This window comes from Schistocerca gregaria, chromosome 5, assembly GCF_023897955.1.
Source record: "Schistocerca gregaria isolate iqSchGreg1 chromosome 5, iqSchGreg1.2, whole genome shotgun sequence".
Taxonomy (NCBI): domain Eukaryota; kingdom Metazoa; phylum Arthropoda; class Insecta; order Orthoptera; family Acrididae; genus Schistocerca; species Schistocerca gregaria.
The window spans coordinates 330,758,195-330,776,661 of record NC_064924.1 but is presented as its reverse complement, the minus strand read 5'-3'; the positions used below and the strand labels follow the sequence as shown (position 1 = coordinate 330,776,661).

At 37.9% G+C, this 18,467-nt stretch overlaps 1 protein-coding gene across 6 annotated transcripts in view; it reads left to right on the top strand.

Moving 5' to 3' along the window:
- LOC126272797 (nuclear pore glycoprotein p62) overlaps window positions 1-17,141 on the top strand; it is a 37,355-nt gene extending 20,214 nt beyond the window's left edge. For all 6 annotated transcript variants that reach the window (XM_049975952.1, XM_049975951.1, XM_049975950.1 and 3 more), the window contains 4 exons: window positions 7,034-7,196; window positions 14,440-14,612; window positions 14,814-14,928; window positions 16,919-17,141. In XM_049975952.1, coding sequence (XP_049831909.1) covers window positions 7,034-7,196; window positions 14,440-14,612; window positions 14,814-14,928; window positions 16,919-17,086 — 619 coding nt within the window. In that variant the 3' untranslated portion in view covers window positions 17,087-17,141. The remainder of the gene's footprint in view (window positions 1-7,033; window positions 7,197-14,439; window positions 14,613-14,813; window positions 14,929-16,918) is intronic.
- Window positions 17,142-18,467: the final 1,326 nt, after the last annotated feature.

The window sequence follows — 18,467 nt, the reverse complement described above, 5'->3', positions numbered from 1 at the left end:
GCCTGCCATCATGGTGATGTGGTGCAGACGAATAGCGAAATTCTGCATGACCCGCTGAAGTGTCGGAACATTGATGGTGTCGATGGCCCCCTGAATGGCTGTTTTCAACTCATCAATGGTTTTGAGGTTATTGCTGTACACCTTCTCTTTAATACAGCCCCACAAAAAGTCGCATGTGTTCATATCCGAAGAATATGGCAGCCAATCGAGGCTCATGCGAGCTGCCTCTTGGAACCCAGAGCCAAGATGTGGTCCACAAAGTGCTCCTCCAGGACATTAGACACTCTCCTGCTTCAACGGGGTTGAGCTCCATCTTGCATGAACCATATCATGTAGAAATCTGGGTCATTTTGGATAATCAGAATGAAATCATCTTTCAAAACCTTCACATACCGTTCAGTAGGCACTGTGCCATCAAGCAATATTGCACTGATTATTCCGGGACTGGACATTGCAGACCACACAGTCAGCCATTAAGGGTGAAGAGACTTCTCAGGTGTGAAATGCAGATTCTCATTTCCCCAAATGTGCCAATTTTGCTTGTTGATGGACCAATTCAAATGAAAGTGAGCTTCGTCACTAAACTAAATCATATTCACTTCAAAGTCCTGTTCGTCCATTCTGTGAACAATAATGTTGGCGAAACACAAACGCTGGCCCATGGCCTCATGGCTTAATGGCTGATGGGTTTGAATTTTATATGGGAAGAGATACAGGTTTTCAACAATAATTTGTGACAGTGTCTCCATGTCCCACGTGTTGTGCAGCTTGTCTGATCAATTTCCTGTGGCTGCTTTGAAACACAGTGCTTCTCTTATCAATGTTTTCAGGTGTTTTCACCCCTGTTGGACAACCACTATTGCCAACACTGTCATCACCAACACTGACTGTTCACTCAAACTTGTGAATCAAATTGTTGATTGTTGGTACACTTGGACCAGTTGCCTTCAGCTTGAACTTGGTTGCAAAGTTACTTTGAGCTGCAGTTCGGCTGTTATTGCTCACATAGTGTTGCGTGCTCAGGCACGCTGTACAGTGACATTTACGCATGCAAATGGCCGACAAGAAGGCATGTGCATACTAATTCCCATCGTGCCCTGCGGCCCACTGTGCAGATTGAACATCCTAACACAAACTGTTCAGAAGTTATGACTTTTTACTTCACATAATTAGTAATTGTCACTCTGCAGTTACTAGTGTAGGTTGATATTACTTATTAAATTTTATTAGACTATCTACTGTATACCTTGTTTGCTGCTGTGATTATCATATAGGCTAAAATCAAAAAGGTAATGATGATGATTACATATTCATGTTTGTGAAGACCATGTATTGATGTATTGAAATCCGTAGCGTCCCCCCCCCCCCCCCCCCTCGATATGCATTGTGCCCTAGTCCAATTAAAAAGTTGACAAATTGCCAACATATGTTTGTTAGTATTTACACTATATTTATTCACAACTATATGTTAATTGCTTCATTTATAAATAAGTAGTAAACCACCTTAGTTTATAATGTTAATAGTGAAATAAGCCTTTGCACTTCTACAAGCAACTTTTAATCCTCGGAATCCATACACTTCTGTGTGTGGTAGCATGAGCAGTGCATGTAGGCCACATGGCAATAAAAGAAAGAAAGAAGTGGTTTTATTAAAAGTAATATTGTTATTAAATATTTCAAGATATTTATTTGAACCAGAATTAGGGAAAACAGTATAAAGTTGATGCAGAGCAGTCATTATCAGGGTAACCTGACAAGTTTTTGGACTGGCAGTGAAATACTGCATTTATTTACGTCATAAAAAACTTCATAGCAGTGTAGTTTCATTTTATATAGATGTGCTTTGTCTGAATGTTCTCCCAGCTGGTATATTCCATCTATAAAGTGATGTGCAGAATACTGATCTGTAGCTGTAATGACCGTAATTGCTCTAAAAAAATTTCTGATCGTAAATCTCTTTAATACATTTAGATCTCAAAATATGGGGAATTCTAATTATACTAAATCTTGTGAATAGAATAAATGTCCCAGTAATGCATATTTTTTGTTTCATTCATTACCAAAGCATCTTTGTGAACCGGTACATTGTGCCAATTAGTTATGACTTCTTCGTTTTTGCTATCTAGATTTCTTCTCACCAAACTGTAGATTAAAATGATTTGTATAGAGCCACCACTTATTGTTTCAGCCTTTCTATAATAATAATAATAATAATAATAATAATAATAATAATAATAATAATAATAATAATAACAATAACAATAACAATAACAATGGAGCAGATTAAGGTAGCAGATTTGTCCCAGATCATCAGATGTGATCCTTTTAACATGCTTCAAATTTGAAAAATTCATTTTCAAATTTCATCTTCATCAGCATTCGACAGATATGGCACCCACATGACACAAAGGGTTTAGTTTCTATTTCATGTGAAGTGGACTGCACTCTTACTTAAACATTTTTAATCACTAAATGTACAATTCTGAGCAATTTCTGTTTTCATAACATTGATTGCAGTTCATGTATTGTTTAACATATAACATCTTAATGACATGTAAAACCATGTTGAATTCAGTTGACCATTTCTCAAGTGCTGAAGACAGAGGAGAAGATTGTTTATAAATGTTCCCCAACTTGGGGACAAATTGCGTTCGCTTGTAAACTGTCCTACTTATGCTGACATGGTGATATTCTACTTCAGACAAAACTTGTGTTTTAAAAACCCATATAACTAAAATTATTAGGAGAGCAAGTTGGTAATTGCATTATGTTGTGACAAGTAACAACTCTATAAAAGGAAAATTTCATCATATTGGATGATGTCTCTGGCAATTGCAGAGTATATTTTGCCTTGTTCTAATAATATTCAATTCTCAGACACAGAGTGGATGACTTATTATGGCTATTGCATTCTCCTTGTGTGGTATTTCACTCATTTGTCATATATTGGTATCTACGTATTGTGCAATTCAGTGACCAACTTAGCATGGGCTCTGCAGCTGAACAATGAGAAGTAATCATGTGTCTGTAAATCCATTGCCTTGCAATGTCAGCCACTATATTTAATTCATATATCATTTCAGAAACAGCCACAACACCTTTTTGAAGGATTTGGCTTCATGTTCAAATTTAAAATTTGGGAATAAAGGTTCAAGGCAAAAATTCTGCATGAGATTGGTAACAGTTGATATGGCACATCAGCCAGTTTGGGAGTGTTTTTTATGTGATGCCACAGACTGCATTATATGAGTGCCAAGCACATTCTCCATTTTCACTTGCCTCTGAAACATAAAATACGAATAGTTAACACATAAACACGTGCAAAACAAATGTTACACAATTCACATAGCAGGGCTGTTAGAGGACTGTTTTGGAATAGGAGGTGTTTCCAGTCGCAAAAACAAACCAGTTCCACATTGAAAATATACTCAGCGTGTTAACATTGGGTAGTTGTTGAATGGTGGGAGGCAGAAGGAAAAAGTAAATAAATTATTTATGTATTTATTATATTTTCCTTTGCAACTTTTTGCACACTAGGTAAAGTTATCCATTGGTGTGCAACACTAGAACAATGGAAAATGTGACACTCTCTAAACCAGTGTGCATGAGTCATTGATCAGTGATGAGTTTAACCTTTAGAAGTAAAACCTTTATTTTTTCTGTTCATGTATAAGTCACACATATTTTTCAATCAAAGTCTTACCTTGAACTTCTAACACTTAGATTATTGTTACGGATACAAAACTTTGCACATCTACTCAAAAATGTGACCCATTTTTAAAATTCCTGACATTTTTTGATTTATTTACTTGTTTATTTTCAGACATTGAAATTGTGCTGTGAGTACATTATTAATTTTTTCCAGAATAAGCAAAATCTCTTTATTAGTGACATTGAGAGCGTCTGTTACCAGCCAAAAAATCACTTGGGGGTCAATCGATTCATCCTGCAGCTCTTGGTACACTTCATGTAATTTCTATGAAATCGTGAAAACTTTCCAAATTGCAGTACATTCTTGTGAGAAATTGAAGTGATGCAGGAAAGTTACTAAGTTTGGTTGAAAAATGTTAAAAGTGTAATTTATTGCTGCAGAAATGAAAAATGAGATGTATCTTTGAGATATCTTCGCTGTTCTAGAGTAAACTACGTTGTGTCTAGCACCAGCGCTTTCTTGTAGCCATCATTAGAATGTGCAATTGTTTTCAGTATCTCATTGTGTTCGCATGAGTTACGGAACACTTACATTAGGATTCTGGCTATTTTCAGTTCACACATAATCAAGTTTCCATGAATATTTTGCATTACTGTTTGTTTATTTACCCAGTGGTTCAGTTATAGTGAAGTCGTGCTTATGTGTGTAGAAGTAATGTTGTTTAGTCGTCATTAAGTTTTCATGCTGGTTGCTTAAGTAGACAACACATTTTCTTTCGAATAAATAGCAGCACACATTTGGAAAATTTAATAATCATCATTTTTAACCACTTGATGCCCACTGCTGGATAAAGATGTGCTTCAGCCATACCCATGTTGCTTCTGCATGTTTTCAAGTGTCATATACCCACATTCCATAAGGTAATCACATCTATTTATTTTATTTTTTGAAGTCCATCAGTGTACATCTTTATTGCATAAACCATTCATGTGCGTGGTTGTATGTCCTGCCCACATCTTTTACGTTTTTTTGTACTACATTCTGTTCATGATCCATTTGTATGTCTGCCTGTCTCTTTTAGTAACTATCAACACCTGCATTTCCATTTCACAGCTATGAATGGAAATGGGTGATATATACTGAAGGGAAATTTTTCCTTTCAGATATACTAGAAGCTTAGTTTTGAAAAACTGTTGATGCTATTTGCTGTCCATGATGAATAGTCTTCAGTTGTCCTAAATACAACCCAACTAATTCTGTGATTACAGTATTAATTTGTAGATTTTTTCCCACTGTATTGACACTGTAATTTCTGTAGTTTTGTAATAATGTTTTCAGATGTACATACAAATTGAGCCTGTGAAGTTCTCTCATTAATTGTTGAAATTTATCTACCATTGAGGAAAACAGTCCAGTGACACCTTCAAAACCAAATTATTCCACTACTTTGCCAACTTTATGGATCTGAAGACTTTAATGCAACTCACTTTTCCAAATAGTGGATGTATGGCAAACACCTTAGCTGCAAAAGTCTGCAGTTTGGCTGTTCAGATAATACTACACCTCAGAAATCACCTTGTCATTCTGCAAGTTCCTGCCACACAATGATTTCTTCATTCCAGGAAAGAGAAAAAAGTCACAGGATGCCATGTGAAGAGAATACTGGCAGAGTCAAAACTTTATGTTCCACAAAAATGTCATGTAGTGATTCAAAGTGAAACAACGTAAAAGTAATTGTAAGAAAGTCAGATGCCAGACAGATTCATTGGAAGAATCCTCATGAGATGCTATAATTAAATGGAGGAAGTTTGCAACCATCATTTTAATTATCAACTTTCTGCATTGTGCTCCTGGTTGGCACAGTATGTTGTTGAACTTTGCAGTGATGATAATGTGTTTACTTGTAATTTATGTGTCTACTAACTGAATCTTCCATTACTCATCCACTGACCACTTAAGACTACTACACACAGTTTGTATTTAGTAGTGTGCTGCAATCTTATTTTTGGGCTGTGTAATTATTGTGTTCTGCACTTCCTTGCGTAATTCTCAAGCTGTTTTTTTGCATGTTTGTGTGTATTGTTTTTCCTTTGTAACTCTTTTGCTCTTTTCTGAAACTGCTAGCCGAGGTGGTGAGCAGCTCTAGGAAAGAGCAAAAGAGTTACAAGGGGACAATAACAATTAGTGCATACTGGTTTCGGTTGTATAAATGAGAACTGAATGCAGAATTTTTAAATTTAATTACACCATCGTAAGGGAGATGCTAATGGACTACTAACTATGTCTGCTCCAGGATACCCAGAAATACAGTTTGCCTTCAGTCTTAAATCCTATGAGAAAAGTCTCTTAAGTTATGGCCTGTGATATATGCAGTTCGTGTATTTTTTACTGCATCAGTTTAGCCAGATCCGTAGCAAAATCGTATATAAGTCGGAATGCTTTCTGCCACAGTTCTATGGGATTAGTTTGTCATGTTGGCTTTAAAACTCTCTATTCAAATTCCAGAATGGCCCCTGACACCACAAGAAATTCTGCTTTCACTCTTTTGTGATCTGAACAGAACCTGCACTTAAGTTGCATCATTCTTTCTATAGTTGAAATTACAAAGAAGGCACTAGAGTTTAGACTCGTTCTGCGCAACTGACATCATGCTTTCTCTAACAGCCAATGAACTTTAATGGTAATGTTCCAAGTGCACTCTATTTCGAATGCTGTATTCTGTGCACGTATATAGTGTGTTCATAGCAGGTTATTTAGTAAATTTTTACTCAATTTGTTGCTAGTTATCATGGTGATGAGGTGGTAAGTGACATATTCTACATAAGCAAGTGAGAAAACAACTTTCTTCAAGCATAAAGCCCCTCTATGCATGTACAACAACAGTCACTTTGGAATTGGCGATACTGCAGTCCCGATCCATACTTTGACTTGTGTAAAATGCCATCATTTGTGAACTGAGCTATGGTACATGAACAAAATTGAGTGATGCTTTATGCTGTACTTTGCCTCAAATTGTTGTCCTCATGCATATTGCATTAATCTATTGCTAACTTTTTTTTAACCAGAAGGTGCCTTTATTTTTAAACATGTTCAAGGAAAGTAAAGGATGAAAATTACTTTTTATATTGGAGGTTTTAGGTGCAAATATAATTGACTTACTAAAAAGTTTGACAAAATTCTGAACATGTCTCCTTCTGTAAAAGGATTTGTACCTGTTTGTTTTGCTTCATCATCCTAGTACTTGGTACATAGGTAACAGTGCAGTATAAAGTTTCACTCGTATGCTGATGTTTGTACTTTGAGTTTAATATTTGCAGTTCATCATATAGTACTTAAATTCACAGCTGTGATCTCTGAAACCAGTTATTCTCTGTCTTCTAGGGTTTCAAGCGCAGCAGGTACAACATCCTCTCTTAACTTCAGTCAGCTTGAAGAAAACATAAACAAATGGACTCTGGAATTAGAGGAACAAGAAAAAGTTTTCATGAATCAGGTTGTGCAGATTAATGCATGGGACCGCATGCTTATTTCTAATGCTGAAAAGGTAAGATGACAAATTTCAGTGACTAACAGTCGCAACTTGAGTTTTTTTTGATAATGAAGAGCTTGCTATTAGCTGTTGCAACATGAGCAGAGAGTATGTCTTAAATTTTGACAGAAGTCTTTGTGTTGAAACCTGAGCGATATAAAAATTTCACAAAGTGCTTGTTCAATTGCTTTTTCGTATGTTACTGTTGAAAAGTTGTTAATTAGCAATGAAATTAAGTATTCAATGGTAATAGTAAGTATATGACTGATGTGTGTCACATCAGTGTGTGAGGTGCTTAAGATACTAGAATCATATTTGGGATAAGTGTAGTTAAAACAATTAGCTTTCTGTTCCTTTGCTTTGCTACTTAGAAATGTTGCAGGAAATTTCTAGTGAAAAGTTAAGTACTTTAGGATTCAGTGAGACTACTCACTGAAAATCTGAAGCATTCAGTTGTCAATGCACACACAGAAAGAAAGAAAGAAAACTTGCTAGTTTATAGCAGATTAAAACTGAAGAAACTGCAAGAAGATGGGAATTTAAAGATATGGGACCTGGATAAACTGAAAGAACCAGCAGTTGTAGAGTGTTTCAGAGAGAGCATTAGAGAACAATTAACAAGAACAAGGAAAAGAAATACAATAGCAGAAGAATGAGTAGCTTTGGATGAAATAGTGAAGGCAGCAGTTCATCAAGTAGGTGAAAAGACGAGGGCTAGTAGAAATCCTTGGGTAACAGAAGAGATTTTGATTTTAGTTGATGAAAGGAGAAAATATAAAAATGCAGTAAATGAAGCAGGCAAAAAGGAATACAAACGTCTCAAAAATGAGATCGACAGGAAGTGCAAAATGGCTAAGCAGGAGTGGCTAGAGGACAAATGGATGGATGTAGGGGCATATATCACAAGGGGTAAGATAGATACTGCTGACAGGAAAATTAAAGAGGGCCTTTGGAGAAAAGAGAACGACTTGTATGAGTATCAAGAGCTCAGATGGAAAGCCAGTTCTAAGCAGAGACAGGAAAGCAGAACGATGGAAGGAGCATGGAGAGGGTCTATACAAGGGTGATGTAATTGAGGACGATATTATGGAAACAGAAGAGGATGCAGACAAAAATGAAATGAGAGATATGATACTGCGTGAAGAGTTTGACAGGGCACTGAAAGGCCTAAGTCAAACCAAGGCTCCGGGGGTAGACTACGTTCCATAAGGACTCTTGATAGCCTTGGGAGAGACAGCCCTGGCAAAGCTCTACCATCTGGTAAGCAAGATGTATGAGACAGGCGAAATACCCCCAGACTTAAAGAAGAATATAATAATTCCAATACCAAAGAAAGCAGTTTAATAAATCATGGCAGCAAAATACTAAAACGAATTGTTTGTAGACGAATGGAAAAACTGGTAAAAGCCAACCTCTGGGAAGATCAGCTGGGATTCTGTAGAAATGTTGGAACACGTGAAGCAATACTGACCCTATGACTTATATTAGAAGATCAAACCTAAGTTTTTGGCATTTGTAGATGTAGAAAATCTCTTTCAAATTCTGAAGGTGGCAGGGGTCATACAGGTAGCAAAACGCTAGTTACAATTAGTGCAGAAACCAGACGGCAGTGATGAGTCGAGGGGGCATGAAAGGGAAGCAGTGGTTGGGAAGGGAGTAAGACAGGGTTGTATCGTATGCCCAATGTTACTCAATCTGTATATTGAGCAACCAGTAAAGGAAACAAAAGAAAATTTTGGAATATGAATTAAAATCCATGGAGTAGAAATAAAAACTTTGAGGTTTGCCAATGACATTATAATTCTGTCAGAGACAGCAAAGGACTTGGAAGAGCAATTGAACGGAGTAGACAGTGTCTTGAAAGGAGGATATAAGATGAACATCAACAAAAGCAAAATGAGGATAATGGAGTGTAGCTGAATTAAATCAGGTAAATGCTGAGGGAATTAGATTAGGAAAGGAGACACTTAAAGTAGTGGATGAATTTTACTATTTGGGGGGCAAAATAACTGATGATGGTTGAAGTGGAGAGGATATAAAATGTATCCTAGTAATGGCAAGGAAAGCCTTTCTGAAGAAGAGAAATTTGTTAACATCGAGTATAGATTTACATGTCAGGAAGTTTTTTCTGAAAGTATGTGTATGGAGTGTAGTGATGTATGGAAGTGAAACATGGACGACAAATACACCCATACTCATAAATTAAGGATACTGCTGATACATGGTGAAACAACACTCTGGTGGGCAGTTTGCTGGTTTAAATCACCTTGTGGTATGAGCATGTGGTGCAATTGACCTGCGGTAGTTGCACGGTGGTGCTGGCACAGTCCACATACACAGAGGTGTGTTGTTGCATGTCAGAGTACAGTGCAGTGAGTAAGTGTGCAGACGTTTTCAGACGTGCTAGTGGTGACTGTGTGTTGAAAATAGCTCAAAGAACGCAGATTGATGACGTTATGAGATGTAGAGTACTAGGGTGACTGGAGGCTGGTCAAACACAGCAGGTCATAGCACAGGCCCTCCGTGTGCCACAAAGTGTCATCTCAAGATTCTGGCAGCAATTCCAGCAGACGGGAAACGTGTTCGGGCGCTACAGTATAGGTCGTCCACAGTGTAGAAAACCAGAAGAAGACCGATATCTCACCATCAGTGCCCGCAGACGGCCATGGAGTACTGCAGGTAGCCTTGTTCAGGACCTTACCGCAGCCACTGGAACAGTTGTCTCCAGACACACAGTCTACAGGACCCCTGGTCACAGGAGAGCCCGTAAAGCCTGGTGTCAAGAACGCAGTACATGGTCATGGGAACAGTGGTCCCAGGTTATGTTCATGGACGAGTCCAGGTATAGCCTGAACAGTGATTCTCACCGGGTTTTCATCTTGCATGAACCAGGAACCAGATACTAACCCCTTAATGTCCTTGAAAGGGACCTATATGGAGGTTGTGGTTTGATGGTGTGGGGTGGGAAAATGATTGGTGCATGTACACCCCTGCATGTCTTTGACAGAGGAACTGCCAGGTGTATCGGGACGTCATTTTGCACCAGTATGTCCGCCTATTCAGGGGTGCAGTGGGTCCCACCTTCCTCCTGATAACGCACGACCCTACCAAGCTGCCGTTGTGGAGGAGTATCTTGAAACAGTATATATCAGGCGAATGGAGTGGCCTGCTTGCTCTCCAGACCTAAACCCCCATCAAGCACATCTTGGTTGCTCTCGGTCAACGTATCGCTGCACGTCTTCAAACCCTAGGACACTTCAGGAGTGCCGGTAGGCACTGGTGCAAGAATGGGAGGCTATACCCCAGCAGCTGCTTGACCACCAGATCCAGAGTATGCCAACCCGTTGTATGGCCTGTGTATGTGTGCATGGTGATCATATCCCATATTGGTGTCGGGGAAGAAGCGCAGGAAACAGTGACATTTTGTAGCACTTGTTTCGGGATGTTTTTCTCAACTTACCACCAATACTGTGGACTTGCAGATCTGTGTCGTGTGTGTTCCCTATATGCAAATGCTGTTAGTGCCAGTTTTGTGTAGTGCCACATTGTGTGGCACGACATTCTGCAATTATCCTTAATTTATGAGCATGAGTGCACTTTAGACAAGAGAATAGAATCTTTTGAAATGTGGCGCTACAGAAGAATGCTGAAGATTAGATGGGTAGATCACATAACTAATGAGGTGGTAGTGAATAGAATTAGGAGAGTAGAGGAGTTTGTGGCACAACTTGACTAGAAGAAGGGATCGGTTGGTAGGACATGTTCTGAGGCATCAAGGGATCACCCATTTAGTATTGGGGGGGGGGGGGGGCAGTGTAGAGGGTAAAAATTGTAGACGAAGACAGAGATGAATACACTAAGCAGTTTCAAAAGGATGCAGGTTGCAGTAATTATTTATAGATGAAGAAGCTTGCACAGGATAGAGTAGCGTGCTGAGCCGCATCAAAACAGTCTTTGGACTGAAGACAACAACAACAGCAATAGGACCCAGTCAGAAACACTTTTAAATGTTCAAATACCATTTATATATACTATGTATACTTTCCATCATTCTTTGAGATCCAAGTTTTTTTTATTTTGTTTTTGCATTTCATTAAGTTTTAGGTGCGTAAGTTTCATCATTAGTGTCTCATTACTAAGGGTTAATATTTTTTTGTGTGATAAGCACACAAAGTGTGGCACAACAAATACTGGTTGTGCTCTGCATGTGTACTTGATTTCTCAGGCACTTTCAGGTTTTGGCAAACTGCACATTTTTGGATTGGAATGACTTTTTTTTAATGATCACTCTTAGCAATATTTGGAAAAATCCGTACAGTAAATCTTAGTGGTTTTGTTCCATCAGAGCACCATCCTCTGCCAACTTTCCTCTGTTCTGTGGCATAAGCATAACATTCTCTTACCAGAGCAGAAGGTAACGCTATTTACATTTTCGATCTTTTATGACTATGTGGGTAGCATCACCATTTAAAATGCACAAAACCAATACACTGGAAAATAACTTGTGATTCCACTACAGTTTTCTGCATTGATTTGATTGAACTTAGTAGCATGATAGTGTGGTCAACTGCCCCTTGTAATTTACAACAAAGTGTCATTCCTTTACTTTTTCACCAGTCTTCTTGTCAGTCTTCTCTGTATCAAATATTTCTGTGACATTAAAGGTGCTTAGTGTACACACTTCTCTTCTACACAAGATGGATTTATTCTCGTTTCAGTTTGTCCTGTAGCTTTGGCATGTTGTACATGTTCCAGTGACGCAACAACCACATGTGGTTTATCCATGAATTTGAAGCCAGAGGAGCAAGGTTGGGTCCTAATAGCAACTGTACACATAAAGAATAGTCTCTGTTCCAGATACTACTTCATTAGTGTTAGCACTAAGTAGCCACTTTCCCCCAAATTGTTGAAGCCAATTTCTGGTTTTGTGCTTGCATACACAACAAAATCAATGACAAAACTAGTCTGGTAGTCACACATTGCAAAAGCTTACATTCCAAACCTGTTTTGTTTAGTTGGAATATACTGTTAGTAACGTAATTACCCTCTGGGGGGGGGGGGGGGGGGGGGAGGAAAAAAAACAGGTTTTCCTCAATAAACAGCTTTTAGTATGGATGAAATAGAGTGTGCAGTGTTGCAAAAACTTTATCAACAACATTTTTAATTTTGAATTCTTCCTTATCGACAAATTTGTCACTAAAGCTTGGCATTCTCTAAATTAACAGAAAAACCTCTAGGCATAATTGCACTAAAATCTTAAGTGTTCAGTAGTATGTTCCTGAACCAGTTGTCACTGACTTTCAGCTTTTCCACAGGAATCGTAGCATTCAAATAAGAGTAAAGGACTACCATTCCTCAGATCCAGTTTCTGTCCATCTTGACAAGCAAGAGCACATGGAAACTGATGTATTTGTTTTGGTGTGTAAATAAAATTGCTACATGTTTCATTAGGTCTTCCATTACAAATATATGAGAAAAAGATGCTTAAACTTTGACCAAAGGCACATTTGGGTCATGTAGCTGAATCATCAAATGTGTGTGCACAAATGGATGAAAATCAGTTTTCTTTCAGTCAAACATGTCGCTAAAGTGTGCTTTTTTCCCAGGCACTTTGCACTCTCTGTGACCCTTCAGAGCCTGTAGAATTTTCATCTCTTGTAGGAACGGATGGTTGTGTTTTACACAGATGGGGACTATTACTTTGAGATTCTTTTGAAGTATTTATTTTCAGTGTCACTGCTAGTCAAACTCTGTAAGGTTTCTGCCTCTCTACAACTTTGATGGGATGCCATTTTCTTTCCATTTACATAAGCCAGTCTTAGTCAATAGCCAGTAACTAATTCTGAAGAAGGAAAACAGCAACAGAAGACAATAGCAGCAAGTGCACACAAGGACTCCAACTGAGCACACCAAATGTTAAACAGCCAGTAGGCTCTCAGTGTGGAAGTCTGGCTCTGCATGTTAACATGTCCAGAACACCCAAGGACCTGAGCAGCTGTGTGTCATAAAACAACTGGAGCAGACAGGGGTCATCAAGGTTGCACATAACATGTCTACAACACCTGGCAGATGGAGCAATGGCATGTATAAAACATCTAGAGGACATAGGCACAGGAGCAGCAATGTGCATTAACACACCTTGAGTAAGCAGAGGTGTAGCTTGTAAAATTGTTTTATGTTGCTGAGTGAAAAGATCCTGCAATGTGAAAAGGATAAGTAAAACACTGGGTATCAATTGTTTATTAATCTTCCTTAACACTGTAGGTCTTTCAATGTGTGTACACACATTATCCTTTACTATACAACTTTGTATGTGTGCTGGGCAATTCTATCAGCACGAAGAAGCTCTGCATTTCACACACCCATTTCTGTTGACAATGTGACACACTTCCAAATTCATCGCTTCCCTTCCTTAGTGGGAATGTATTTGACCTACTACATCAAAGTGCTAAGCCTTTTGTTGATGTCCACATAAATTTGGTAATGTGTTTCTGCCTGCCATGTGCATCAATAATTATTCTTAGAACTTGAAGCTTATTTTAGATATCCATTTTAAGTTATTTCCTTAATAAAAATAGGTAAGCAGTAGCCTGAAAAGTCGAAGTATAATAACCTCAGGAAGCCTATGTGAATAGAAATTAAATTTTATAGCTTGGGTGTGGAAATGTGTGACAGTGACAATACATTTTGCTTTACTTTGCGTAGTGCCAGATGTCTACGAAATGCCACAACTTCACAATAATTCCCAGTATCATGTAAGATGAATGATATTGTTCTATTATTCTTATATGTTGGAAAATACTGTTTCATTGCATGAAAAATATAATAAAGTGTAATTAACATCATAGTCAATAGACACTCCACTTAAAAATAAATATGTAGCCAATGTAAATCAGATTAAAATCTTCCTGGGTACAATACTGTGGTATTATTTGAAATTCATTCAGGGTCAGTCCCAGAAATGTTATGTCTCCAGATACAAAATTAGCAGCCCAAACTTGAATGTGAATAATTGGTTCCAGGTAATTAAATGTTATTGCACCCAGATTGTATTATGCATAACTTCATGTTTGGCTAGACAGTTCAAATGATTTAGAGTAAAAGACTAGTTAATTGTGTTTATGTGTTTTATAATTTTTAAGTTTTCCTGTTATTTCTATGAAATGGATTCTGTTGCTAATGTAGAGGTTATGTCTTTCGTATAAAGTGTAGCTAAGCAGTGCAACTTTTTTTAGTTAAATGTGTCTTCAATGTGCAGATTGTGAATTTGAATAGTGCTGTGGAACAAGTCAAACTAGAGCAGCAACAGCTGGAACATGAACTAGATTTCATTGTGGCTCAGCAGCGAGAACTGGAAGAATGTTTAGTTCCTTTGGAAAAAGAACTTGAGAACACTATTACTACAGGAATAGATCCTGAGCGGGAACGAACGTGAGTGGCCTTGCAAATCTTGCTCACATGTTATTTGCATTTTTATTTCTTCCTCCTCATATTGATGTTAGTTTCATAAACTGTGTCGCTTTGTAACAGTGTTTTCTGAAGATACTTACTTTTTGTTTACCACTCCGTCATAATTACAGTTTTTGTGTGTTGTGAATGTTAGGAAATTATTTTGATTGTAACTTTTTTCAGTTACGATTTGGCTGAGAATCTGGATTCTCAGCTTAAACAGATGTCAGAAGATCTCAAGGAACTTATTGATCTGTTGAATGAAATGAATCGCAGTGGCAAGGATTCAAATGATCCGGTAAATTTCATTATTTTGTGTTCGTAAACGTAAAGTGACTTCCTCTAAGAGTGACAGTTTATCGAAGTAAGTTGTACTTTATTTTGAAGCATGAACATTGTAGTTGTGTTCTGAACAAACTATCATTCAGATGTCCACCACAGCTTTGAACACACTGACTGTCTGTAATACCCTGATGGAAGTTCATCTCCAAAGTTTGTGGCTTGTCAGCATAGGCTTGGGCTTTGATGTAGCCCCCCAAAAAGACCCCCTATGGGTATCATAAGTATAATACAGCCAATTGGTTCACCCTGGTTTTGACACCAAATATGGGTAATGTCAGAAAGTCCAGACAGTTACCTCAAAGGATTACGAAATCATTAACGTAGAGGGAAAACCAAGAATAGATGGTTATTGTACCAAACAGATTCATGCCAACGAAAATAATCAATTGTTGACGAAATAATGTAATTGAACACACAAAAAAATCTACTCAAAGTGGAAACATAACACATCACCAAAAAAATTTTTAAGTAAAAGGGGCGCATGCATGCAAGCAAAGGATTTACTTAGATAAGTGTTCAGAGCCAGTGGCTTCTCCTCCTGGCAGAAGGGTTGGAGGAGGAAGAAGAGGGGGAAGAGAGAGAAACTGGAGAGGTTTCAGAAAAGAGGTTGAGTTCGAAAATTCACCCAGAATATCGGGTCAGGGGAGACCTACTGGATGGGATGAGAAGGATCAAGACTTTTTGCTTTCTCATCCTGACTGGTAAGTCTCTCCTGATGCTGGGTTCTGGGTGACTTTTCAGAACTCTACCTCTTTTCTGAAACCTCTCCAGTTTCTTTCTCTTCACTCCTCTTTCTTGCCCTTCACCCATTTGAGCTCAGAATATATATGTCAAGGGTGTTGAATGGTAGTTTTGTGGATCACTTTTACTACCCGTCTTGTAGATGAGTGTGACCTGTGCTTTTTTGTCCAAGAACTGTGCATGATTCTTTGTTCGAGGCACCTGCAATAGATTGTAGTTAGAAGAGGCACTGACTCAGCCACAGAATCAGTATAGAATCTGACAGGAATATCTGGTTTTTCGATCGTATATCAATCAGTGCACATGGAGAGAATGTAGCTTATTCATCAGATCCATTAAAATGGAATGCAGGATGCATTAAATGCTTTGAGATATAAATTCCCACTTATGTCTGTTAGGTTTCGATTAAATACTACTGCACTAAATTAGGAAAATAGCGATGTTTAACCCTTGGGCATCCATATGGCGTACTTTGTACATGTGTACAAAATAGCTGTCGTTGTGTCGCCAAGGTAAACATATGAGCAAAATCTGAGTTTGATCATACAACAATAAAGTAAACTCACATTTTATGAGCTAAATCATTGTTTCATTAAACAATAATAAAACAAACATTCATCATACCACTATCTACTCGAAGCATTAAACAGCGCAGTTGCATCAGATCCCAGCCAACCACTTAGTCAGTTGCTAATGATCTCATACACAACTGCCTCATTATGGGATTATGCTGCTAGCTTGGAATCTGGGTCATTTTCGTGCATGGTTTTTAATTTTTTTTCTCACCTAGTTTGCTGTTTATTTTATACTACTGCTGCTCACTTGGATGTAGCCATTACTTATCATTGTGTTAGCTGAAACAGTAATGAAGGGATAGGTACGGGCTCACAATCGTAAAGCAATGGAATGGTACAAGACAATGTTATTTGTGGTTGGCGCACTTAATACATAGATGCACCCACTCGAAGGTTGAAGGAGTAGCAAGCAAACAAAAAAAAAAAAAAAAAAAAAAATATATAAAAAATTATAAACAACAAACCCAAATTGATAGACTGTCACGAGGAAATTTTTTATTAGAAAATGCTAGTCACACTGAAAAGTAATCTCTAGTGGTTATGTATACTTAAGGTGCCAATATTTTGTAGCTGTTATTGTAGAAAGTAAATTGTTGTGTTGTATGCAACAAGCTCTTTGCTCTGTTACAGTTTGTGCAAATTGGCCGGATTTTAAATGCTCATATGAACTCTCTGCAGTGGATTGATGAAAACACTACTCAGCTCGCAACTCAGATCGAACAAGTATCAAAACTGCATGACATACTCAAAAGGGAGAATGAACGATCTTTCCATCTTACATATGATAAAGATTATTAAACTCTGTACAACAAACCACTGTAATTATGTTTTTCAATAAAAATTCATAAATTAATATTGATTAAGTCATTTCAAAGCCATTTGCCAACCTCTATCTTGCTCCCTTTGTGTATCAAAACTGTATTACTGCCGAACCTCATTTCAAGATGCAGAATTTTAGTTGTCTATTAACAGCTACTAATGCATGCAGATAGAGCTGCGAAAATAGTGGCTGGGTGACAAAGTATGGATGGTGCTCCCTCCACCTCCTCCTCCCCCCCCCCCCCCCCCTTCCTCTTTGCATTCTTCAGCTGAGTTGGGACTTTGACCTGAAACTAAAACACAAAGATCACAACATACAAAATCTATATTTGCAGTAATTATGATTTTGATTGAAAGAAATAGTTTCCTGCCTATTTGGACTGTCCTCACAGCTGATTTTTGAACACAGTGTTTCAGTAACTTTTTAAGGCAGAGGCATAGTATTACAGATTACAGGATATAAGATGTTCATTTTTGTCATGTTCAAAGTCTGTGCAGATCACCTTAATGTGTGTTTTACGTACGTGTGGGGAACAAATAGCACATACTGTGGAATGCTTGACACATGCACACCTTCATTTGCTAGGCTGTGGTAGCTGGTCCTGTTCCTCTCCCTGCAAGATGAATCTATAGTTTTATCATAGATTTTGATATATATGGAACTGGCCATTTTTTGACAACATTGTCGATTAGTCTCCTTAGCCACAGCCTTCAAAAATTCGTGTATTGTAACTTTATTACCAGAGCTTGTAAGAGTATATGGAGTCAGAGCAGATGTTTACCAAATGAAGGGGGAGGAGCAGGGGAACAAACCACGAATGGACGTCTTCCTTTTTCCAAAGCTGTAATTACTACTAATCCAATCACAAGTAACTACTCCAACATCCATGTGCTCAAAAAATGTAGCATCTGGCTTTGACAGCCTTTTAAATTCTTCAATCTTTCCATCATTATGCATCATGGAGAAGAGTAAAACAGATAGCGACTTAGTTGTAAAATATGACACTGTTGTTGCTTCTTTTATAAACTGAACACACTTGAAGCTACTGTTATTTGTTTATCGGTAAAAAACTGAGTTGAATATCTGGTTTATCTTTTGTATAGTATTCTGACCATGTCAACCTTTTTTCCCCACTAGAGTTCTGGCAAGACGCATGCTGTTATACCACTTATTTTAGTTAAATTTCTGCCAGTATTTACTAGAGGAAAAACAAGACACTGCACTATTTCTGAAGAATTGTTTTGTTTGGTTTGTTGAAAGGACCACTTCACTGTTTGCCTGCATAAACATGAAATTTCATTAGATAAAAAAAATTTTTTTTGAGTCTACCAAAGGAAACCTTTGTCACATTCCTTGGGG